The sequence below is a fragment of the Chlorocebus sabaeus genome, chromosome 7 (genome assembly GCF_047675955.1).
Source record: "Chlorocebus sabaeus isolate Y175 chromosome 7, mChlSab1.0.hap1, whole genome shotgun sequence".
Lineage (NCBI taxonomy): Eukaryota > Metazoa > Chordata > Mammalia > Primates > Cercopithecidae > Chlorocebus > Chlorocebus sabaeus.
Window position 1 is genome coordinate 7408994 of NC_132910.1, and position 27052 is coordinate 7436045.

Here is a 27052-nt window from a genome sequence, read left to right on the forward strand (position 1 = left end):
CTGGCTCATTTGATCTTGTGGTCCCCACCCAGGAACTGACTCAGCACAAAAGGACAGCTTCAATTCCCTATGATTTCATCTCCTACCTAACCAATTAGCACTCCTGGCTCTCTGGCTTCCCCCCACCGAGTCGTCCTTAGAAACTCTGATACCCAAATGCTTGGGGATACTGATTTGAGTAATAATAAAACTCTGGTCTCCCACACAGCTGGGTCTGTGTGAATTATTCTTTCTCTGTTGCAATTTCCCTGTATCAATATACAGCTCTGTCTAGGCAGTGGGCAAGGTGAACCTCATTGGGTGGTTACAATCAAGCATAACAAGAATTAATTACATGGACTAAATGAACTGGTAAGGAATATTATAATTTTTAAATTACTTTTTTGATTGAGACATTGCTGGTTCTTTAATATTTTGTTTTTCAAATTAAAGTTTTTCTCTTTTTCTCTCAAGCTATAACAATCTGGCAAACTATAAAGAAAAACAAAATATTTATTTGTTCTCTCTACTTGATCTCTCCAGAATTTGGAAACTATTGTTGATTATTCTTATTTTCAAGGCAATATAAATACATGCATAAGTTCAATAAGAATATGTACTTCTTATAACAGAAAATAACTAGAAACGTTGATTATATTGCTAAGCCTTTGACTGAAGGTCATATTTGAGAATAATATGTATAGAATCAGATATGACTAGAAAATTTTAAGGAACTAAATTTGATTTCATGGGGCCAATGATTACAAAGACCCTTGGAAAAACTGGCCTTGGACCTGGCTTACAGAATTCTCAGCCTTACACGTAAGGAAGGTCACTTCCCAGCAGGTCCAGGAACCTCAAAATACATTAAGTACCTTGGGAAGAGTGGAATTCACCAAAATCTATAGGTGCCACAGGCAAAAACTAATGGCGAGTCCCGTGACTCCAGGCACTTTTAAAAGTCTAATCTGAGATTCCTTATCATAAGTTCCAGGGAAACAAATTCAAAAAAAGACCTATGTGGTCAAGTACATTCTTGCTGCACTAATGTAAATAACCAGGAGAAGTTTAATGGGGTTAGACTTATTTTGCTATCTAATTAGTCTCACTTTGTTAGAATTGGAAATAACTATAGAGAATAAAATTACTCCATTATTATTTCAAACATAGAATCTAATCCTGTTCTCTGTCTTTGAAGCTTTATTACGTCTCTGTAAAGTAGACTAGATCATGCTCAATTCTAGCATCCTCCAATACCTGACTATAACTCTTCAAATTAATGTTTCCAGTTTTTCTCTCACCCTCTTAAGTTGGTACCACTGAGGGTTAAAACCTTACTGCTCAGGTCTTTGTTAGGAATAGCTAAAGAAGCCCTGGACATTGAGACTGGAAACTTCCATATTTTGCTCTGAGAAGTAACTGTAACCCTTTCATCACCAGAGGCATTCAAACTACAAGCCAGGAAATTTATTGAATGATTATTTCCATTTTCATGCTATCATCTAAAGACACTTTGAGCCAAATGTCCTGAAATCTTGAGTGACTGCTTTCTGGAATCAAAAACAGGGTTTATAGTTTGTTCTAACTAGTTATCTTTTTCATTTTTTTTTTAAAATAGAAATGTACCTTATTAAATGCTTGATTGTTCATACCATCTAGAGGAGTTCGAGGAAGGAAGCACCCTATTCCTACCTTTATGGTGTCTCCTGAAATGAGATAAAATTATTTAACTGAACTATCCTCTTCCTAGGACTGAGAGACTTGTTCATTGGGATACAGGGCAATCTACCAACTCAGTTTTTGGACTGTAAAACTTCCTGTGGGAAGTTCCAGTTGGAAGAATAACAGATTCAGTACACAATACCCCCAAATAGGGCACCTTTGCATATTGAATACATCTATATTTTTGATACGGGATCTTGCTCGGTCACCAGGCTGGAGTGTAGTACAGCAATCTTGGCTCGCTGCAACCTCAGTCTCCTAGGCTCAAGTGATCCTCCTACCTCAATCTTCTCAGTAACTAGGACTACAGGTGAATGCCAGCATGCCCTGCTAATTTTTGCATTGTTTTGTAGAAACGGGGTCTCACCATGTTATCCAGGCTGGTCTCGAACTCCTGGGCTCAAGCAATCCACCTACATCAGCCTCCCAAAGTGCTGGGATTACAGGTTGTGAGCCTCTGTGCCCAGCCAGCATACTGAGTATTATAAGCTGAAGAGAAATAACTTTTACAGGAAGATATCTCTGACAGTCCCCTGAAGCAGAACATAAGACAATCCTGTAAGAAGTACTCTCCAAATACTCAGAGGAAAGGAGCATTCTTATCTGTGAGGATGAAGGAACGCTGAGAGAAGTCTGAATGAACAGAACTTGCCAACATTTCTCCAGTCTACTGCTTTTAACTTATACCCCTTTGTCCTATCACATTTTTCCATGGTTTTTCATAATAATAGGCTTATTAAGCAATATAATAATAGGTGATATAATAGGCTTTCTAGGCTAATAATAGGCAATATAATAAGCTTTCCAAGCCTATTATAAAAACACTGATGTTTAATCACTTTAGGGATCTTTATTTCCTTAGGAAGCCTCCTATGTTATAAAAAACTTATATTAAATAAAAGCAACAATTTCTATTCTTTTCTCTTGTTAATCTATTTTTGGTTACAGAGCCCAAGCTGAGAATCTATAAGAGCAGGAACAAAATACTTTTTTTTTCCCTAGGTAACTATGGACAAATTGCTCTCCGAGTGGTTACAACATTTTATACTCCAACCAGCAGTATATAAGCACTCCTCACTTTGTCCTTAATCACATTGTTACCTACTCAAGGTTATTTAAATCAATCCTGGGAAATAACTTTTTAAAATAAAAAAATGCATGTTCTCTCATCACTTTCTTTTGAAGAAAGTGAGACCATCCATTACTTGTTCATTTATTTTCAAAGAAAAAATGTGTATTTCCCTTTTATTCCTCTTTTCTTTTCTTCATTCTACTCTTCAGCTTTTCACCATTTTGTCAATCTTGCCCATAGATTGTAAGCATGAGAGTGTTGTTAGCAATACATCTGAATGTCCAGTTTACAGCAAAATTAAGAACATGCAAATAATGTATGCTAGAGTTAAATCTAATAAATATTCAGTCTCCAAATCTCTAGTCTTTCAATTTGTTCAGAATCTCTGCAAAAGTTTCTAACTCATCTTTCTAATCCTCCAATAATTAAATCTTTGTTTCTTCAAATTTATCTAAGCTAATGCATACACATACATACAACAATCCATACACCACTACACCACAATCCACACACCACTATATCACTATCTTCTGTATGCTTGTGTGCATTATATACTTTTTTCTACTGCAAATACAAAGTATTTCAGCTTTATAATTCAGAGTTGCGCCCAAATCTACACTTACAAAATGGATTCTTCTGGGCAGGAGACTATATCTCTGAGTCTTAGTTCCCTTCTCTGTACCTAATAGTGTTCAAGGGTTAAATATGTAATCTCGAAAGAAATAATAAATAATAACTTACAGTTTTTAGTTAATCAGTGAATAAGAGGCAATAACATATTTCAGATGTTATTTATTTAAAAGTCATATCTTATTTTCATTTAGAATAATAGGTTAAAATTAATTACCATTTCAGCCTCTGATTTGAAAAACTAAAGCAAATTCTTAACTCAGGAATTTGGGGGGAAGGTTTCGAGATGAAACTGTTTCATCTCAGATCATCAGGCATTAGATTATCATTAAGGAACATGTAATCTAGATCCCTTGCATATATAGTTCGTTATAGGGTTCTCACTCCTATGAGAATCTAATGCCACTGTTGATCTGACAGGAGGCAGAGCTCAGGCGGTAATGCCGGCTCACCTACCGCTCAACATGTGCAGCTCAACTTCTGCTGTATGGCCCTACTCCTAAAAGCCCACGGACCGCTACGGAGGAATCCTGCTCTACAACACTGGTTACTGTTTGCTTGTCCCGATTCCACTTCAAGATTGACATGTCCTTGTTGCCTTGCATTTATTTGCTCCTTTAGCTTATCTGCTTTGACTTCAGTTCTAATATATGTCCACTGCCTTCCTGCTTTTCCCCTTGTTTCTCAGTTGTGGCACCTGTATTCTTTTAAATCCCTGATGGAGGCAACGTGACAAAGCAGAAAGTCAGGCAGACGAGGATTCTAAATGTATCTCTGGACTACGTATGTCACATTTTAATTATTAAAACTCTCTGATGCTCAATTTCTTCATCTGGTAATGAGTATAATGCTGTCTTTGAACGATTATTGTTAGATTTAAATCTGATAATCTTTGTAAATGGTCAGCAAACACCTAAAAAATAGTAGGGAATACTATTATTATTATTACTATTATTATTATTATTTTTTACCATCTCCTTTTTTCTTTCTTCTCAATTTGTTTTTAATAGACTCTAAGTTCATGACAACAGGGCCAGTGCCTGCCTTGTTCTTTGTTGTAACAACCACAGAACATAGAATAGTGGCACGGTTCAGTTCTACCTAAAGACATAGTTCCTGACTGAAGGGAAGAAAGAAATAAAAAAGCATCAATCAATGAATCATCCATCTTCTGATGTAAACCTAATTTCAACTCCTGCTTCTACATCTCACAGCAGATATGACTTTGTGCATGAATTCCATTTTTCATTTTTGTCTTTTTCTGAATTCTTTCAATTCCACTTTAAATTACCTCACCACAAACTACCCATGGCCCTCAGTGGGCTTCTCATAAAACACAGAAGTCTAAATTTTCATCTACTATTTAAATATGCATGCTAACAGCCAAATTATCATAGATATTGAAAGGTTTGCCATGTTTTAAAAATAATCTATTTTATATTTTTAATGAGTAGTGTGTTTCTAAATATAGTACTATTATCTTGTTTTGAAAGGCAAAAGTTTTTTCAAAGACATTTCTCCCTTAACAAAAAAATTAGCATTAGAGATAATTTTCAGATAAATCTTAAATGTCAACAAATACCTTACTCTTCACTTATACCCGTATGTTTTTTGGAGAATTGTTTTTTCTAACATTATTGAGAAAAAAAAAAATAAGTTTTAAGGCTAAAATATTGCAGTCACAAGGCATTTTATATAGAAAGCACTGGCTAATTTTAATTTGTATCTTTGCTAGTATAAATAGATGCAAAAAGTTTGGCCATTGATTTGTACTATTGAAAGGCATAATGAAAAGCAGCCAGAATTCTTTTTAAGTAAATAAGATGAAGTATTCCCCATTTGTTTTCAGGGAAATCAGTTAACATACCTCATCTTGTAAAATTATATAGTATAGTAGATTTTACCTGTCATTTACGTGTCCTGAATTATTTTGTCATTAATCATTAGTATCCGAGAATTTAGCTTTCTAGTGGTAAAGTAGTTACTAAGAAGGAAATACCTTTGTGCTTAAAAACTCATACTATTGCCTGTCAAGCCTAGTCCCAGGTATTTGACCACTACTTAAAAATGCAAAAAACAGACCCGGCGTCGTGGCTCATGCCTATTTGTAATCCCAGCACTTTGGGAGGCCGAGGCGGGTGGATCATGAGGTCAGGAGATCGAGACCATCCTGTCTAACACGGTGAAACCCCGTCTCTACAAACCCCGTCTCTAGTAAAAATACAAAAAATTAGCCCGCAGCTACTCGGGAGGTTGAGGCAGGAGAATAGCGTGAACCCGGGAGGCAGAGCTTGCGGTGGGCCGAGGTCGCGCCACTGCACTCCAGCCTTGGCGACAGAGTGAGACTATGTCTCAAAAAAATAAAATAATAATAATAATAATAATAATGATGTTAAAAACAGAGAAGTGAAGCAGATGTCTGACTTGGCTATTGTAACAGCTATTATGTAATAGAGTCTACTCTCACTTATCTGTGCTAAGATGGGTAGAAGCATGGGACTCTAAGGTGGAACCCCTAGATAATCACTACTTTTGGCACTGTTACCAACCCTTACAAGATGTGCCAATAAAGAGCAGCAACAGTATTCCAGTTCCACCTGCCTGCCCTCTGCTGGACATGCTAATGAGCAGTGAAATGGCTACAGAAAGGACAGCTGGTGTGAGCGGGAAGCTTATTCACAAATAAGTCATCTTTATTACTGTAAAATACATGTAGAAATGATTTTGATTACATGTCTAATAATTATACATTTATCAGGGACATCACTCTGTACAAACAACTAACGTTAGAGCATTTGTGAACCTTTTTATTCCTTATCTCTTCTCTCATCCATTTGGAAGGTCACCTAGTCAGATGACTAACAAACACTAGGTTCAGCTGTATAGCTAAGTTCAGCTTTACTTTGTACAGGACTGTGATTCTTTTACTCAGAGCCTGAAAGGCAGATGCCATTCTGGGAAGTTTTACCCTCAATTATGACAGAAGAAAAATACAGGAAAGGTTTTTTAAAAAGTGTAAGAGAAAATTCAGCTGCTGTGAAGTGGCAATGGAATAGCTCTTGCAAATTTCGCAAGCTTTGGCTGTGCTCCCTGAAAAATCAGCAGCAGCAATGTCCTTCAGGCAGCAGCTGTCACTGCAAGCAAAGCAGCAGCACTGGAAAGAAAAAGAAGGGGTTCCTCTGCAGACAAAGAAAACAGCTGATGCATAAAAATACAGATAGGGCTGAAATTAGCAACAAGTTGCTGACTATTTTTTACTTTTTGTAAAGTTCACTCAGCTACTAAGATAGATGTAAATTAAACTTTAGAGACAATGTGGAATCTCAAGTGGAACTGTGAAGGAATCATACACATAGGCTGAGGACAAGTTTGATTTAAGATCCTACTACTTTTAGGCTCTATTTTCTGACTAGGGTGCACCATATTTAACTAAACCATTCAGGAAGCAGATTCAGCTACCTATTAAACACGTGACATTTTCAAAATGTTCAGGATTCTCTGCCCAGCACTCACATTACTCAGCTGTCATAGTAAAGCGCTCAGATATATGATGTGAAAATTACATTTTAACGAGGTGTCATGTGTGTTTAAAGTTCTTATTCATCACTACACAGCCACAGCTTTTACTGGAGACACAAATGTACTTAATTTGCATATTATAAGGACAGAAGGTGCACCATATCCTCATTGTTAAACTGTTATGTGTAGGTTTTTTGTTGGTTTAGAGTCTACTATCTTTAGCGTACATAAGAATGGTTATATTTACATAATCTCAAATGTCTTTCAAGAAAATGTGGATTGTGTTTGGGAAGCAGAACAGCAGGTAACAAGACAGTAGCTACATCTCTTTATCATTCTATTGTTAGTACTTATTGCTGGATGTGTTTTTCACTAAATCTCAGTAGATTTTTAGATCTGTTAGACATACTAATTTTAGGAAATTTTTGAAACTCAGCTTCTCTGCCTGTTATTACCAATTTGAACCTACTTCCCCATCCTCCTTCAGCAGGAAATACTGAAAAACATTTGAATATTTAACAAGGAAAATTAGACTGCTTGATGGACAGCTTAGAAACAAACTGTAAGAGTCAAAGAAAATACCTTTCATCTAACTCCTCTTTATTAATGAATAATCAATTCAGCAGAAGGTGGTTTGGGAGAGAGAACAGTGAAGGGTGAAAGTCAGTCAAAACCAGCCACTAATCATCGCTAAAGGCAAGTGATGCAACTATCTGACTCCCTCCCACCAGTTGCATTAGGATATAGCATATGGTTTTAGAGTTATGAGGCCCATGTGAGAATCACTCAAATAATCTGTGAAACAGCTAAGTATGACTTGAACATTTTAAATGTACATCTTACAAAAAATAACCAATTAAAGGTCATAATAAAGGTAGACTTTTATATTGTATTTTATAAGCTAGAAAATAGGCTCGGTTGAAAGTATATCTGAAGAAAATTCTAGATTTGATAGTTCTGTATCTGGTGCTCTGCCCAGAAAAAACAGAGGAAGTGCTTTCACATGTACTTTGTACTCAAGTGCTAATGCTTAAAATCATTTTGGTACCTGTGTACAAAGCTGAATCACTGGTTCTTTAGACAAAACATATTTTCAAGAGAATGCAACTATTATGCATTTCTAAATATAACATATTTTCCATTTTCTCTAAGTTGAAGAAATCCCTACAATTTGTCAACTAAACAATTTAAGAAAACGTTCTTAATATAGAATTCTTTAAACAGTTGCCCACTTTCTTCCATACTGTAAAATCACTGGCCTTAATTTCTTCTGGAAGAAAACACATTAAGTATTTATGTACTTTGGTACTTATCTTTATCACACACTACCAAAGCTCACAACAACGTGAGTGAAGGAGGGGAGAAGCTGGAGGTACAGGGTGGGAGTGTGGAGGATGACTGAGTGACTTAATAAAACTTAGATTATAGATTCATGTGCTGACAGCGAAGATGACTACCTGAGGAGCATACACATAATCTTAGTAAATCACATTTAGAAACTATACTCCTATTCACCTAATATCTTGAAAAAGCAGATTTAAAAAATATAGTCCATTTATCCATTTAATCACTCAATAGTCTTTTAAAAGCACTATTTATCAGACACTTTAAGAATTTGTAGACGGGTCGGGCACAGTGGCTCACACCTGAAATCTCAGCACTTTGAGAGGTCAAGCTACTCAGGAGGCTGAGACTCGAGAATCGCTTGAATCCAGGAAACGGAGGTTGCAGTGCCACTGCACTCCAACCTGGGCAGCACAGTGAGACTGTCTCCAATCAAACAACAAAAAAAGGAATTTGTAGAAGAAACTGATAAAACAAAATCAACAAGATATTACAATGTGAATCAAAGTCTAATTAGTTCCAAAAAAAACTTTTTATAAAACATTAGATATTCTTTGCATTTGTGTTTTCCTTAATATGTGAAATATAACTATATTACCTAAAATTTTAAGAAATTATTTGCAAATCTATTTGCTATATGAATGCTAAATAGCAGTATCAAAATAAGTTCAGATTTATGTTTCTACCGATTTCATGCTGGGAAATGACAAAAATGTTGGCAATTTTACATTTAATATCATGCAGAATAAGTGACAACAGGATGGTGTTCCAAAAGTAATGTTTTTAGGGAACATAGTACATGAATTTTAAACTTCTTCTAAACTTTGCCAAGAAAACTTGGCCAATTAATGATTTTTTTTCTAGGAGAAACTTCACTTATAGTCTCTGAAAACATTTTAAATACAAGTTTAAAAAGTCAATTGAAATGAATTTATTAACATAGCTATTGTTGAAAACAATGTTTCACAGATCGTACCATTTCCCAAGACATTTCTTCTGAAAAATAATGCAAACATATATGCCACACAATTGAGCAGCTCAACAAAATGCAGAGAAATTTAAAAATGTAACAATTAAAAGTCTGGAGATGAGTGTTGGGAAAAGTAAGGAACTAGGATTAATAACTCCTGAAACCACTTTTAGAATACTTTGAGGAGTTGAGCTTTTTTTTTCATATTCTTCCTCCAAGGTTACCATTTCAGACTTTAAAAATGACCCTTGTTGAATACAAACTAGTACAGCCACTATGGAAAACAGTGTAGAGATTCCTTAAAGAACTAAAGGTAGAACTACCATTTGACCCTGCAATTCCATTACTGGATACCTACCCAGAGGAAAAGAGGTCATCACACAAAAAAGATACTTGCACACATATGTTTATAGCAGCACAATTCACAATTGCAAAGTATGGAAATAGCTCAAATGCCCATCAATCAATGAGTGGATTTAAAAAAAAAAAAAAAACTGTGATATAAATATATAGAATGGAACACTACTCTATAGGAATGAATTAATGGCATTCTTAGCAACATGGATGGACTTGGGGACTATTATTCTAAGTGAAGTAACTCGGGAATGGGAAACATACGTTCTCACAAGTGGGAGCTAAGCTATGAGAATGCAAAGGCATAAGAATGATACAGTGGACTTTGGGGACTTGGAGGAAAGTGTGGGAGGGGATGAGGGATAAAAGACTACAAATTGGGTTCAGTGTATACTGCTTGGGTGAAGGGTGTACCAAAATCTCACAAATGACCACTAAAAAACTTACTCATGTAAACAAATACCACCTGTTCCTCAAAAACTTATGGAAGTAATAAGAAAAAAAAAAAAAGAATGATAAAAAGACTGAAAAAAAAAAAAGACCCTTATAAAAACAAATCATTTGATTTCATGGTTGAAGAGTAGATACAATTTTTAGAGTACAAATACATCATGTTTAACTTGTAATATGAACTACAAATGATGCTTGTATCTAGAGGTGCTAACATCTGGGCAATTTTGGAATAAGTTATATAACTGAAGTGCTTTAAAAGGGCCTTCATTTAGAAAACATAGATAAAAATGGTACTTGTAGGGCTGGTGCAAATCTATTAGGTTGTTACTGTATTGTGCCTATTACATATATTTTCTCATTAAAAGAAAACAATAGTCTTGTGAGGTTGGAGTTATTTTTTCCATTTTATAGTCTGAGGAAATCAAGATTGAAGACTGAACAACCTGCCCAGAGTCAAAGAAGAGACAGAGAGAATTCAAACCTACATCCTTCTGATTCCCAAGCTCATATTCAGAAGCCTATGCTACCTATGTGTAAGCATCACCAAGTGTCACCAGAGGATCTTTATATACCCAAGAGAAGCATATTTGCCTTTTAGTTTTCAACACCAGATCTTTTTACAAGAGACATAAAACATAGAAACCCCTTTACATAAAAACTTCAAAAGAATGAATTTTCATTGATTAAAATACAGTTAAAATCATCGCAAAAAGATTTAGCCTGCTACCAACAGATGGTAATGACAAATACAATTTGGGTTGATAAATTTAGGATTAGTTTTTGACTCTAACATATCTGTAATAAGTTGAGGGTTTCTGTACATAGACACATAGGACCCAAAATAAAATGGCAATAAAAATTCACTAAAGGCAATTTCTTTGGGCGGGGGGGGAAGTCACTGTAACTTACTAAAGAAAAATACCCAGCTGAAACTGTTTGTATGAAATAAGAAAAGGCTCTACTAACGTTAATTGAAATTTTCCTATCAGCACACATCATGCATAAAATTTATTTGTATACATATTCTTTTCACCCCTAAACTGCAATAAGTCCATGCTAAAGCACTAGCTTTTCAATTTGAGCATTATGCATGAAAATTGATAGTTTTTTTGTGATTATATTGACAAATTTAAAGGGTGAAATTTCACTATTTGTAAAACAGACAAAGTCTTAATTGTCATTGTTCAAAAGGAATGAAAATTCAATCTCCTGACTTAAGTTAGGAATTCATTTTAAAAGCTGAAATCTATCACTTCTTAATGTTTGCTACTTCAATAGCATCCATTTATTTATTTATTTATTTATTTATTTATTTATTTATTTATTTTTTGAGATGGAATCTCGCTTTGTCACCCAGACTGGAGGGCAGTGGCGCAACCTTCGCTCCCTGCAACCTCCGCCTCCCAGGTTCAAGCGATTCTCCTGCCTCAGCCTCCCTAGAAGCTGGGATTACAGGCGCCCACCAGCTTGCCAGGCTATTTTTTTTTTGTATTTTTAGTGGAGATGGAGTTTCATCATGTTGGCCAGGCTAGGTTTTTGAACTCCTGACTTCAAGTGATCTGCCCACCTCGCCCTCCCAAAGCGCTGGGATTACAGGCGAAAGCCACCTCGCCCAGACTTCAATAGCATCCTTTTAAGAAATAATGGGCACTAGTACATGAGGGAGAGACGGCCCATATTTTAACTCCCATAAACAGACAAACAAATACATTTTAAAAAATTAAATGAAGGTGTAATTTTCCTTATGTTCACAATTACAATAACTCATTCTCTTACCCCCTCCATATATATGTACACATATATGGAGGGGGATATGTACATATATATAGATGGGGAAATGTATATACATATGGAGGGGGATACATGAATATATTAATATATAAACATATAACAACCATATGAATATGTATACTAATACACATGTGACTATACATGTATACATATATGTATAGTACACACAAAAAGCATAGTCATATATGTGCATGAGTATATATATTCATATGTTTATTATATGCTAAAATTGTGTGTATGCTAAAAATATTTTTGGCAAGTTTTTAAACACATGGGATTATGGTACTATCTTATTCTTTAAGGATAACTTAATAAAACCGAGTTAAGAACTTGCTTTAGTTTATCATATCAGAACCTGAAATGGTAATTAATTATAACTTATCTGTTACTCTAAATAAAAATAAGGTATGATCTTTTAAATAAATAAAATTTGAATTATGTTATTGCCTCTTATTCACTGATTAACTAAAAAAAGTGTTGTTATTTATTATTCCTTTGAGATATTAGAAATCACTTCCTGTTCTAGTTAAGAGTCAACAAAGGCTAAGAACCATCCATAACAAAGTTTTTACTACCAAATATAAATTTTAGTTTAAGAATATCATGACTATGAAAGGAGTGTCTTCCCAGATACTCTAGATAATGGATTATTGATCGGGTTTTAAACTGTAGAATGCAGTGGTTTAAAAAACAAACAAAAAACCTTACCTGTACAGTGGTGAGTCAGATAATAGAGTTGGTCTAGGAGATGTTGTTGAGGACTTAGGTGAAATTGTTTTTGTTGCTATTGCATATTTAGTCTTTTCTTTCCATAAAAGCCAATTCAACATAATATCAGCATTGCTGATTGTGGAAACAAGTGCTGTCACTCTGACTGAAGCCTCTCCATGATTAGAGAAAATACCACCTAATTTGTCATCCTATCTGAATAAGAAGTGAAAAGCCATTCATTCATTCATTCATTCATTCATTCCACAAGAGTGATTGAGCCTTATTATATATATGCAATGTATTATACTAGCGTCAGAGAAGACAGAAATAATGGTAAGAGAAAAATACAACAAAAGAAAGGGTAAGGCAAGGCCATTGACCATAAAAAACTTAGGATCTAGTTCAGTAAAAAGATATGCATAAACTGGACTAAGAGGAATGTCGTGCTAATAAAAGAGTGGTTCAACACATAATGCAGAAAATATGAAATATTAATAGGATTGCATTTTATTTTAGCAAAGGTTTTGTGCACGTCACTATATGAAGAACTAACCTGCTGAAAATGACACGTGCCCTTCGAAGAAGGAGTGCTAAAAACTGGAGTTCAGCAAAACAAAGGAAAGTCAATTCCTTGTAGTTATACATTTTTAAAGCTGAATGGCAAAAATAATTTAATTTTTGAATTGCTATATTACTGTCGAAATTCAGACACCCCTATCTTAGTTTTCCATTATACTTTATCTTGGGGAAGACTATTATGACTCGTTGATATGGTTTGGCTCTGGGTCCGTACCCAAATCTCGTCTTGAATTGTAATCCCCGTATCCCCACATGTGGAGGGCAGGACCTGGTGGGAGGTGATTGAATCATGGGGGCAGTTTTCCCTGTGCTGTTCTTGTGATAGTGAGTAAGTTCTTATGAAATCTGAGCGCTTTATAACGGAGTCTTCCCCTTTCGCTTGTTCATTCTCTTTTGCCTGCTGCCCTTTAGACACGCCTTTGCTTCTCTCTCACCTTCTGCTATGATTGTAAGTTTCCTGAGGCTTCCTCCGACATGCAGAACTGTGAATCAAGTAAACCTCTCTCTTCTATAAATTATCCAGTCTTGTTTATGCCTTCATAGCAGTGTGAGAATGGACTAATATGCTAGCTAAAAATTTCAACCTTTAAATTAAGGTAATTGTGTTGAGTACATAAAAATGAAAAAAAATTAAAGCGATTTATGATTGTCTTTAAACAACATTAAAAGGAAATGGTATGTTTTTAATGGAAAAAGGGTGCTTGTAAAGAATTGCAATTAAAACTATAAAAAATTCCAATGTCTTATAAAAATCAAGATATTTTTTCCTGTACTTATCAGTTATGAACATTTTTCTCAATATACCAATTAAGTTCATTCAGACACAGGCACACTCAAACTAACAACTTTCCCAAAAGGGGAGGTCATATATGATGCTCTCTGTGAGGTGAATACATTGGTGCAGGCTCCTGAAACATAGTATCAAGTTAACCCTTTGACATGTTCCAAGTAGACAGCACTTCAGTGGGCATTTCACAATTAATTAGACAGGCTGGCATTCTATTTCAGCAATGGTTTTGTGCAGTTCACTACACAAAGAACTAACCTGCTGAAAATAACAAATACCTTTCAAAGAAGAAGAGCTAAAGACTGGAGTTGAGCAGAACAAAGGAGAGTCTACTTTTCGTAGTTATAAATTTTTACAGCTGAAAGTGATCAGCAGCAACCTTCTTTAGACGCAAAGAGGAAGAACAATTTTCAGGTACACAGGCCAGAAGACCACAAAGAAAGTTAAAAAAAAACAAAAACAAAAACAAACAAACAAACAAAAAACCAACATAAAATGAACTTGCTGAGAACAAACTGTAAATATTTCCCCAAAGAGTACCATAAAAGGTTGAACTTACCTGATCTACTATCCAGCGGTCCAAAATCCAAAGAATATTTCACAACATGATAGTTATTCCATACATAAAGTAGGTTGTCCCTGGGGTTGTAATCCACAGCTGCAATGTACTGGTATGAATTGGGAAAGGGTACATCCACCAAACTATCCTTGCTTTGGTCAGTGTTGTAAATGTAGTCAATCTTATTTCCAGTGGCCTCATTGTCATCATCCTCATATACAGATTTGACCACATACAGAATTCCACAAATCATAAAGGCATTGGAAGCTGACCTTTTATCATATGCAGTATCCCATGTTCCTTCGATCCGTAGGGTGTAAGGGTTCAACTGACTAATGACAATTTTACCGTTGTTTTGTTCTGTTGCATAGATTACCCATAGCCCATTCTCATCTACTGCCAGGTCTATGTCAGATTTGCCTCCCCATCGGTAAGGGGAGGTATCATGGTAATTGGCATTTGCTATAATAGCCTCTCCACTCTTTATCCTAGTCCGCAAATCAAACTTTACTATGTTCCTGGTGCGCTCTTTGTTGAAGAACAAAGCTCCATCATACACTACAAATCCTGTGCCATCCACCCTATGAGGGAGCTTGTAGGTTGTAGTTGGTCTTCCAGCAATGAAGTCATCCTTGGATGAATACTCAGTCAGGGTATCAGTTCTGTAGGGAGTCCAGGGCATATAATAAATCTTGTCAGATGCCTGCAGAGGGTCTTTGCACCACGCCCCAGATTGGTGGTCAGACTCAAACAAATGTTCACTCTGGTATACTCCTTTTAGTAGTCCAGGACAAAGAAAAACTGTTGGAAGGGAAACAGTTAAAATAAATAAATGCATTAATTTCATATTTTGTTATTTAGTCTTATTTTTCACCAAATGGAATGCAACTCTAACAGGAGATACCCACCATCACTTATTTTGCTGCATTCTTTTAAGAACACAAAGTATTCTTCCACATTAATTTTGGCTTCATTTCAAAATCATTTTGATTTCGATAACTGAAAAATATCTAGCCTTTTTGTGAGTAGCTGTGCCTTCCTGTGATTGTTACCTTTGTAAACACGCTACAATATTTTTGGAAATATATATTAGATGTGACATATGTCTACATATTCTATAGACATATAAGAAACACAAATGTTTATACACAATACTTTTAATAGTTCACTGAAGAACATATTTCAAAATAAAAATTATTGTTTCCATTCTGATGAAATTAGCCATTCAGTAGTTATCATTAAGAAACAGATGAATATCCCATAGTAATTTTTTTAATAAAAGAAAAGAAAAGCCCTGTAATACAGGCCACTGAATCTTTTAGCAAAAAAGCTCTCAAAGTTGCTACAACACACACAGAGCATGCAACCCACACAATTAAAAATGAGTGATGGATGGATACTGGAAGGAAAAGAGAAAGGAAGAAAAAGAAAGGAAAGAAGGAATAAGGAAAGAAGAAAAGGTGAAAGGTTACAGAAAAGAACCCAAGATCTAGATTTTAATCAGTTAAAAATGTCCTGTTAAATACAGTAGTATTGGAACTTAAAAACATGTACCTTTTACTGTTACATGAAAAGAGCATTAAAACCCAAGATTACTTGCTATAATATTTTGCTGCTCATACTTCAGAATGAAAATGGCTAGGAATCATCTGATTCACTTGATTTTTGTATGATTCAGTAGCATATCATGTGAATGGTGGTAAGAAAGCCTGGCTGATTCATCTGCAGTAAAGGGGCTATAAAGCAATGTTTCCCAAAGGTTGGTCCTTGAATCATGTGTTTCAAGTGGCATAGCTAGATGTTACACAGAAAGAAAAAAGGGATCCTTACCCACATGTGTTTAAGAAATGTTTTATTAAATACAACTGTAGCAGAGATTCTAATAGCATAGGTACATTTGAGAATCTCCAAGGCGGAAGTGGGAAGGGTGAGCAAATTTCACACACTAATTGGATCATGGCACCTTTATTATAGAGCTTCTTTGGAGTATAGAGTTCCACTGAACCTACTATGGGAAACACTGCTCTAATATATTTGCAAAGCAAATACACTGAAAAATAATCATGCAATCTACTGTTATGTTTGGAATGATTAGAAGTGTACTGGGTGAAAAAATTAGAAAATCACCGTAATTTGGACTTTTACCCTTTTTTAAATGATTAAAGTAGTATTATGTTGGCATTAGTGATTAGCTTTTAAACAGCAACTATAAGCATAGATGCAATGGAAAACAATCTAAGATGAAACTCGGGTAGATTTTGGAGATTATCGAAAAGAAAAGTACATTACTAAAATGCCTAAAGTTTTACTTTTAGAGAAATAAGAAGTTTGGGAACAGGCTAACTACAAAAATCTTCCATAGCAAGGACAGAGGGCCATCATCAATATACAATCCATAATAATATTAATTATAAGAATTTCATATGCTTGCTATAATTATAAAGGATAGGTATCCATTGTTATCAAAACTGTATATAAGCTTTATGCTAAAATTAATAATCATCCTTGGTGACTAAAGTAATTTACTTTAGGTGGTTCGGAAAACTATTTCCCTTTTCCCCCAATAGTTAAAAATTAATGGAATAGGGAAACCATGCCAGAGCTATGAAAAATTGTCTAGTATAGAAATAAAAACAAATTAAAGCAACTACTATTCATCACCATGAGTTGGATTTCTAACTATTCAAAAATAAAGGGGAATAAAATACACTGTGGAAACTTTTATACTACTAAACTCTTCTTAGATAAAAGAAGCTGACACTTGTCAGTAATACAGATTAAAGTGAAGTTGAGCAGCAGAGGTAGTAAATAAATTTTCATAAAATAGATAAGAATTAATAACAAAATTATTTTAACTAAATGTTAAACTGTTAAATAACTTAGCCTATAAATAGTATATAATTTATGAAAGGTATTTAATTACCTTTTTGTTCCACTTCTATTGGAGAGAGAGAAGTAAAGAGAGAAAGGAGAAAAGAGAATAGATTAATGGTACGGTATTGGCCAAGCACTTTTTATTCACCTCTTCCAAACTGAAAGTAAATAATTTATTTCACTCATACTTGCTTTATTGAACATTATATGTTTTAATAAACTCATCTCTCTAATACAGTTATTTAAAAATAATCACATTATATTCTTTAAAATATATTATAAACTTTGAGAAAAAGGGTAAAAATTAATCAAACTATGATTAAATAAACACATCATTCCAAATTACAGACAAAGGAAATGCAATATTCATAATAAGAACACAAATATTTCCATTTGAAAGGCAGGTCAATAGTTACACAAAGAAAGCTTTCAAATAGTTTGACTAGTCTCACTTATAAATATTATAGTCTATACCACTATTTCACATAATAGTTATGTTTTCTATGCATTTCAAAGAATTTGTTCAGAAGAACTACTCGGCAACTCATTTCCTAAGGCCTAAGATTTCCTGTAGCTTGTCTGTCTTATGAGAAATGCACATCATGCGACTACACATTAATGTGGAATGCTCTTACCCTAAATAAATTGATTTGGAATCCTTATTGAAGAAACTTTTCTCCCTGCCACTCAGTAATATTTGATATTACTGTGGAAAAAATATTGTGTTTCAGAAAAATATGTTATCAGAAGGTTTAGAAAAATAATGAGCCACTGGCTCTGGTCATTTCTGAAACTCTTAACAGAGTCAACATACACTTATAAAAATAGAGATCCTCAAACATGTTATGTTTATACATTTCAAATTAAATTCCATAATTATTTTTAAGGTATTGACCAATATAAGTCAGTAACAAATTTGGAAAATTGTTAACATATTCACAAACTCAGCAAGCAGCATCTCTTTGTCTTATAAACATTTTGTTTCACCAAAGACAATGTGCTATATTCTAACATGAAAAGAGGGACCAATAAGAACAAAGAGGAGAATGTCAGGGAAGAATAGTTCACAACACAAACTTCAAAAAATCACAGATTTCAAGTGATGTAAAACTAAAGCAATTTCAGTGGAAGAGATGAACTCAGATATTATGCACAATAAATAAATGTAAAACTCTAGTAAGATTTCAAAAACAAGTGAGAAATACTGTTTAGGATAATTACATTTGGGTGATATCTTTATACTTTGATCTAAGCTTGCATGTTTCCAGTTATTGTCAAATCCACACTCGTTTCTCTCCAACGACTTTTTTGAAGCCTCAATATCATGTTGCAAAGTGATACTGTGCAGTGATATTCCTCAATCTCACCGAGGAAAAACTGGCATATATCAAAAGTTCTGCTTAGAAAGTTGCAAATAAGGTTATCAAATTTTAGATCCTTCATCTCACTAATTAATAAATATTATTATGTTTTAAATAATTTCAACTTTTATTTTAGAATCAGGGGTACATGTACAGGTTTGTTACATGGATATATAATGTGATGCTGAGGTTTGGGGTATGATTGATCCCATCACCCAGGTAGTGAGCATAGTACATAATAGTAAATTTTTCAACCCTTGCCCCTCTCCCTCCTTCTCTACAAATATTATTTTTAATGATATTTCTTGGATGCTTTTAAAAACTCTATTATATTGTCATAATTTATCATCATCCTCAATCTTTATTGAGTAACTCCAGGGTTTACTGGACCATATGTCTCAAATAGTCTAATACAGGCATCTCAAGCCTTATCTGAGATGCACTTCATGCTTATACCAGAATAATGACAAACCTGTGTTCAGACTGACAACTAGAAGAAGCATAACTAAGCACCTTAACAAATTGCATAATTGATAGTCTCCAACGTGTAGATTTGAGGCCCATTATAATGAAGGCTGAGGTTGGGGATAGAAAGTCATACTAGAGTTGATATTTTTCAACTACTAGCCTACAAAGAAGTTTTCAGAACTAATTTTGTTCCTTGAAATAGCCTTAGATAGAGATATATTTCTGATAAATACGCACACAGAGAGTTTTACATTCTAAAACACAGAAATGCACGTTCATGGAAATTTAGTCTTCTTTCACATAAAACTCATACACAATCTTATTTTTGAGTGGAACTATCCTAACTTCTTTGTGAGTTTTATTTATCTCTTCAACAAATATTTAATGAGGAAGGAAGGCTGTGTGACAAAAAAGTATTGGCAATGGTATCTGTTATATTCTTCAAATATTATCTTACACTTTAATGGAAATTTTTATTTTTTGAAGAGTTTTAACCTCTATTAACTCAACTGCCATTTAGTAAAATTTTGGTTTTGATTCTCTGGTCCTGTTTAATATCAGAGACACTGGCATAAGCTGTAGAATAAGTAAAGCTTGCCTCTGTTGATTGCTGGTTACTCAAAATGAAGATTTATTAGGCTGTTGTGCTTTGGAGAAAATTATTATGATCTTGCCCATGTCATGACTGGCTGTAGCTCATTTATCATTTATTTGATATTTTCAAGACTGAAGTAAAATAGTCCTATAATTTAAGTTGAAACAAGTGCACACAAATCATATTCCCATAACAAAAACTGGCAAGACAACATAATTTGTCATTGAAAAGCTCAGTAACACTAAGGATTGGCCAGTCATTACCTATCATTTAATTCTGATTCTAGAAGCTTCCCTACACTGAATAATCAAATTACATGAATACAAGAAACAAGCACACTACTACATCCTGCATAACCACATAATAAATACTCAGTGAATAGCTCTTGAATTAAACACTATCCAAATAACATTGAATAATTTTGCTTCTTGATATTTAAAGCATGTTGTAGAAAGAAAAAGTGGTGAAATAGAATCTGCATTCACTATATAAAATCATATTGCAATGCATTATCTGCATAATGTCTGTATATTTTAATAGGTGGGGAGGAAAGTAAAATTTATAAGCAATTTATATCTCTAACCCATTAAATGTAAAACTGGAGAGCAAAAGAAGAAGAAGTATATGGGTGGTATTGTGGGTTATACTGGCAAAAAATCATTTGTTGCTATGAAACAGCCTGCAATGATCTAAAAACACAGGCCTAAAATACTCTCTTCCCTCCTCTCTGTAATAAGATAATAAATAAATGAATTGCATGATGACAACCGTGTGAGGGCCTTTTTCAGGATCTCTTGTTTTTTAGTCTAGTCCAATATCCTGAATTCTGGCATAGCTGTCATTGTTCATTTCCAAAAGTTTTTGAGACTAGTTTGTCTCCTTTTCTCTCCACACTTTTAATTTCCAAACTATTTTTACTGTGCATTCAGCCTCTATAAATCTGTTTATATATTTCCTTAAAGTGATTTCATCGTTATCCTTTGTCAAACTTAATGTCATAAGCTATATCCTGTAGTTAGAGTAAATGACAAATTCAATTAAGGAAAATTTTATTCTGTATCAAAGAAAGAAACAGGTAAAAACGACTAGTAAATTTTCCTCTATATTTTCTAAGAGTTCATAAAATAGATACAATATATAGTTATGCTACTGTTTTGAAAAATAAGATATCTGTTCAGCCATTTCTGAATCATATGCAATACTTTTGAATTGCATTGTTTAATTAGAAAAGGCATGGATCAGAGAGCATATGTATGTATTGCCAAGCTTTTAAAAATTACATCACAAAATAGAGAGAAATAAATTTGTTGCATGCCAAAAAATGTTAATGCCATAACTAAGAACTATGAACTTGTATTCAATTCTAATGTTTAAATTATCTTTTCTTTTAAACTACAAAAATCATAGAACACATTTTCTATTTACAATGTAGAATGTTACAATCCAATAATGCCCCTATATTTCTGTAATCTAAAAGGAAAAAGACACTTATAGGGGACATAACATGGTAATAAAATATTAAATATTATAAACATTTTTTTTCATTGCAATATAATAGTATTGTTAACAGAACAATTGTCCTTATTACATTTGGTTTAGACTATTAAAATACACTTGGGTACCCTTATCACATCCCAGTGGGGCAGTTGGGATATGGCAGAAAGGCAAACTAAGAAAGTAATAAAAAAATCACAACCAGTTACCTATAAGTTGCATAATCAAAAGCTCACAATAATACAGGTTGAGCATCTCAGATCTAAAAATCTGAAATAAAAAATGTTCCAGGCTGGGCACGGTGGCTCATGCCTATAATCCCAGCACTTTGGGAGGCCAAGGTGGGTGGATCACAGGAGTTTGGGAGTTCGAGACCAGCCTAGCCAACATGGTGAAACCCCATCTCTACTAAAAATACAAAAATTAGCTGGGCGTGGTGACCCATGTCTGTAATCCCAGCAACTCGGGGGGCTGAGGCAGGAGAAGCACTTGAACTCACTTGAACCCAAAAGGCAGAGGTTGCAGAGAACCAACATCGCACCATTGCACTCCAACCCAGGTGACAGAGTGAGACTCCATCTCCAAAAAAAAAAAAAAAAAAAAAAAAAAAAAAAAAAAAAAAAAAAAAATTGTTCCACTGAATATTTCCTTTGAGCATCATGTTTTCAGATTTTGGAGCATTTCAGTTCTCCAAAGGCCACTGCACCCGACCTTAAGTAGACATTTAAGTGCAGGCATTCTCATTATCCCAACTTTTCAAATGAGGAAACTGAGGAACAAATATCATGGCTCTATGGCTAATAAGTTTAGGTAGCTAAGCTTTGTTTAGGTAGAGTTGAAAAAGGAATATATTGAATATGTTTTAAAATCCCAAACATCAGAAATCTGAAACATTACTGATCCCAAGCATTTCGGATAAGGGATACTCAGCCTATACTTTATATATGAACAGCATTTTATAATTTAATAAAATGTTTTCACATGAATCACCTTATTTAGTTACTGAAGAATTAACAGCACAGTAATGTGATGCAGTATTTATTATTCCCATCAGAGAAGAGTAAAGAGGGTCAAAACACTAAAGGATTTGACCAAGGTCAACCCTGGTAGGTGGCACAGTACTACCATTTGTCTGATACTATACGCTGACTCTCACAAGGTACAAACTCAATGAAACACAGTTTAATTGTTGTACTCTTGTTCTCCATTTCCTCCCTGTCATCAAATCCTTGAAAAAGCATACTTTAGAAAAGACAAAAATATAAATAGAATCTCCCTGAGGGTAGGCACTATATCTGGTATAATATTCATTCATTAAGTACTGAAATTTTGCATACAAAAGCAATGAATGTTTAAGTAGACCTTTCTTTCTTTCTTTTTTTTTTTTTTTTTGGCACGGAGTCTCGCTCTGTTGCCCAGGATGGGGTGCAATGGCGCGATCTCGGCTCACTACAAGCTCCGCCTCCCGGGTTCATGCCATTCTCCTGCCTCAGTCTCCCCAGTAGCTGGGACTACAGGCGCCTTCTACCACACCTGGTTAATTTTCTTTGTATTTTTAGTAGAGATGGGGCTTCACCTTGTTAGCCAGGATGGTCTCGATGTCCTGACTTTGTGATCCGCCCGCCTTGGCCTCCCAAAGTGCTGGGATTACAGGCGTGAGCCCCTGCACCCGGCCTTAAGTAGATATTTAAATGCAGGCATTCTCATTATCCCAACTTTTCAAATGGGGAAACTGAGGCACAAATACCATGGCTCTATGGCTAATAAGTTTAGGTAGCTAAGCTTTGTTTAGGTAGAGTTGAAATAGGAATCCAAGTTTAGATATTATTCATTATTGATATTCAATAAGATAAAAATTCATCTTATTTATCTACAGTGCTCAACACATAAACAGAGCTTAATTAATATTTTCCATGCTTTGTGCAATGACTAAATGGCACTATGGTATTTTCAAAGAAAGGGACTGACTGACACACTTTTCAGTGCTATCACCCCTTGAGACTAGTGTACTAGTGTTACAAAGCAACTCTCCAGAAAAGATAAAATAACAGGGGAAAAAAAAAAAAAAAAGGTTTCCAGATTTCTTGACCAAGGGAAACCAAGATTTCTCTTATCACTGGAAACAAACCTGTGCTGAATAACTCTCATGTCTCCCTAATTGTTATTATTCTGAAACAGATAATTCTCTTTTTCCATGTCACTTCCACCAAGAAATACAGAAGCACTTCAGTAAATAGAAATTAAAAAAAAAAAAAAAAAAAAAAAAGTGAAGTTCATTAAATTTTTTGGTATATTGCATATCAAAAATTCTGACAGACATCTGTCTCTTTCAGTAAATAAAGTACTAATCCTTTATTTAATGAGAGACAGGAGTAATCTCTGCAGCTCAGCTTCTAAATTATGTTTTTCAAATAATACCCACGCATCACTGAACAAAAGTGCTGCTCAAGCACCTTGTATTACAATGGCTTTATATAATTTGTTTCCAAAATTAACACCTCCTAATGAATTTCATCCTGGAGTGTGCAGATTGAAAATGTCAATAATTCATAAAATGCTTTTGCTAGCCACATTCTAATTTAAACACTTAAATGCAGTATCTATAGATGCTACAGAAACTGAGATGGCTTTTTATTTTGCATTAACGTTCCATGCCATTGATGGATCTGCAAAACCTTTCAGACTATTAATTTAGCCTTTTAGAAGAAAATGCAGCTCTCTTAGTAGACTCTTTTGAGAATCTATTTATAATAGCTTTAGTAAAAATAATAATTTTTCAAAGTTATTATTGGTAATACTTAAAATTGATCCATTTGCTTCTTCAATGATGTACCGTTGTTATAGTGATTTGTTACTACTGTGTGATAACCACATGGCATTTAGAGTTGCTAAACAAAAAACAAAGGCAGAGTTACTTCAGATTGTATAAGACTAAATATGCATGTTTATATATTACATCCACTGAATGCATCTGTGGAGCTCCTGTTATGTGCAACACACTTAAGAGCTGTGAATAGAGACAAATAGTAACAATCATAGCACTTAATAGTTACCGAATATGTACTCTGTGAAGAGTCAATCTGTGAATCATTTTATTTCATCCTCATCGAAACTCATGACTTTGGTGGTACTATTATTACAGGAGTTATTAAAAAATTATTTTAGGTACGTAGAAAGGTTGAGGAGTCCTCGGTAAGGCTTTTTCTTTTAATAAAAACAGTTCCCAAAACATTTCTAATAGAAAGCGGTTTGAAAAGCCTACGGGCAAGCATTGATATGCAAATGCTGGGGAATAGAAACCTGATCCACCCAACATGGCGGTTCCCACCCTCTTCTAGTCACCACATATGCCAGGTGTCTTGGCTGCCTCTGGACACCACCACCTCTGCAAGACATCATGGCGATCTGCATTTGTACATTAAATGGCTAAGGTGGGAGGGCCAGTTTTTTTTCACTGCTTACGTGAATAGTACACCTGGTAAAACCAATCCCCTGGGCCCTATGCAAATCAGACACTGCCTCCAACAGCCTCCCAGTATAACTGACTGCTTTCTGTGGAAGGGGCAGGGATTTTTATCTGTTCAGAGCCCCCACTCCCTCTGTATGGGGGAGCTTTATTTCTTCCTTCTTGCCTATTAAACTTTCCTCTCCTTAAAACCACTCCACGTGTGTCCGTGTCATTAATCTTATCGGTGTGAGACAAAGGGCCCTGATGTTTCTCCGGTCATCGAAGTCATATGACTACTACGACCATGCTATAAAGGACAAACTAATCTCTGCATCAGGGAAATTGTAGTCTAATAATTGGTGATTTTCAGTATACTTATTTACTAAAGATAAACTGTTCTTAAATGCTGTCAAAGAAACCTGTGTAAAGACATTAAAAACAGACAAGAATAGAAGTGAATGACAGAGAAAGGGGGAATTGTCAAAAGAAGCTGAAGTTAGAAACACAAGGCACAACAGTTTGACTAAAATTAACTTTCTATGGAAAATGTCATCTATTTGTTCCTAAGACATGTATTTTTGACTGATTCTTATTACTAGGTTCTATACATCCAGCTCTGGATATGTAACAAATATGATATTAAAAATGAATCTAGATCTAATTTCAGAAATTTCGTAAATACTTTTAAATTAATAGTCCCAGAGTTTGGAGGCTGAAAGTATGTTAGATGCCATTTAGTTTAGTTGATATTTTATAAATAAGAAAAATGAAACCAGATAATTGAGATATTAGCTCCAAATAACAGTTTATGTTAGATTAATTGGCATTCCAATTTTATCAAATACCAAAAAAACTGATGAGTAAACATCTTAAACCTACCTTCTAAGGGCTTCAGTTGACATGTATAGGATATATTTGACATATTTTCTACATGTCAATTTCTAAATAATTCTACAATTAGTTTGATTTTTTGTTTCCATTCTAGACATCATATTTGTACTAATGAACATATTATTATTCACCATGTTATTATTAAATACAAAATATTTTCTGTTCTTTGGCTAGTAAATCCAGACCCAAGTCGACGGAGGCGTTTGAAAGAATTCTACAAAGTACCAGAGTATTCCATAGTTTCTTAAGCATTCCTAGGCTATTCCTCAAGATGTTGGGTTTTGTTGGTGTTTTGTTTTTTTCTTATGGAATGTCTTGGTGGGTTTTGTTGTTCTATTCTCTTGTATGAAATGATGATAGAAAGTTACCATTCCAAGATTAATTCACAAGATTTCAAGAGCTCTGGTAGAGACAATAGTTATAATTGTATCAGAAATAAACTGACTTGACTTCTTACAGCTAAATGTTTATCTTGTCAATAGAATTAGGATAGCAATTTCTGCCTTCACACTCCATAACATTGTTAAGTGAATCAAAAATTATCACATTACTTACTACTGTATTTTAAACACTCCTAAGGATTAAAAAGCAAACTGTGATTTGAGGCTAATATCTCAGTTATCTGGCTTCATTTTTTCTTATTTATAAAATATTGGCTCAAATAAAATGATATCCAAATCTTTAGATTCATTACTATAATCTTCCAATATGTGTTTCTTATATATTTTTATATAATTTCAGAAAATTCAATGAATCTATCATCCTTAGAAATTTTTATACAAACAGTATTTGTTTTTCAGGCTTTCTATGAAATTTCTGTTCATATTTGAAAGGCCAAATATTTTGTAAAACCTACACGAAGCTTCTGATTTTCCTTTTATTTTTGTCTTACCTAATCTGCTTTGTTTGTCACTGAGCACTCACATACCTTGAAAGGGGAGTGATAGGAGGAAAGGATGGCTTACACAATGATTGTCGCTTGTGAGAGTGACTCTGTCCATGTAAAACCCTCAAATATACTGTGATGGTTAGTACTGAATTTCAACTTGATTAAATGGAAGGATACACAGTATTGTTCCTGGGTGTGTCTGTGAAGGTGTTACCAAAGGAGATTAACATTTGAGTCAGTGGACTGGGAGAGGTAGACCCACCCTCAATCTGGGTGGGCACCATCTAATCAGCTGCCAGCACAGGGGCTAGAATAAAGCAGGCAGAAGTTGGAAAGAGCAAACTTGTTGAGCCTTCTGGGCTTCATCTTTTTTCTGTGCTGGATGCTTCCTGCCATCACACATCAGACTACAAGTTCTTCAGCTTTTGGACCCTTTGCAAGGGCTCTCAGGCCTTCGGCCACAGACTGAAGGTTACACTGTCAGCTTCCCCACTTTTGAGGATTTTGGGACTCGGATTGGTTTCCTCGCTCCTCAGCTTGCAGACAGCCTATTGTGGGACTT

The 27052-nt window shown here is 34.6% G+C and overlaps 1 protein-coding gene across 16 annotated transcripts in view; it reads right to left on the minus strand.

Annotated features, from left to right (window-relative positions):
- ADGRL3 (adhesion G protein-coupled receptor L3) overlaps positions 1–27052 on the minus strand; it is an 846373-nt gene that overhangs the window by 308257 nt on the left and 511064 nt on the right. For all 16 annotated transcript variants that reach the window (XM_037989342.2, XM_037989350.2, XM_073017343.1 and 13 more), the window contains one exon: positions 14471–15271. In XM_037989342.2, the coding sequence (XP_037845270.1) occupies positions 14471–15271 (801 nt within the window). The remainder of the gene's footprint in view (positions 1–14470; positions 15272–27052) is intronic.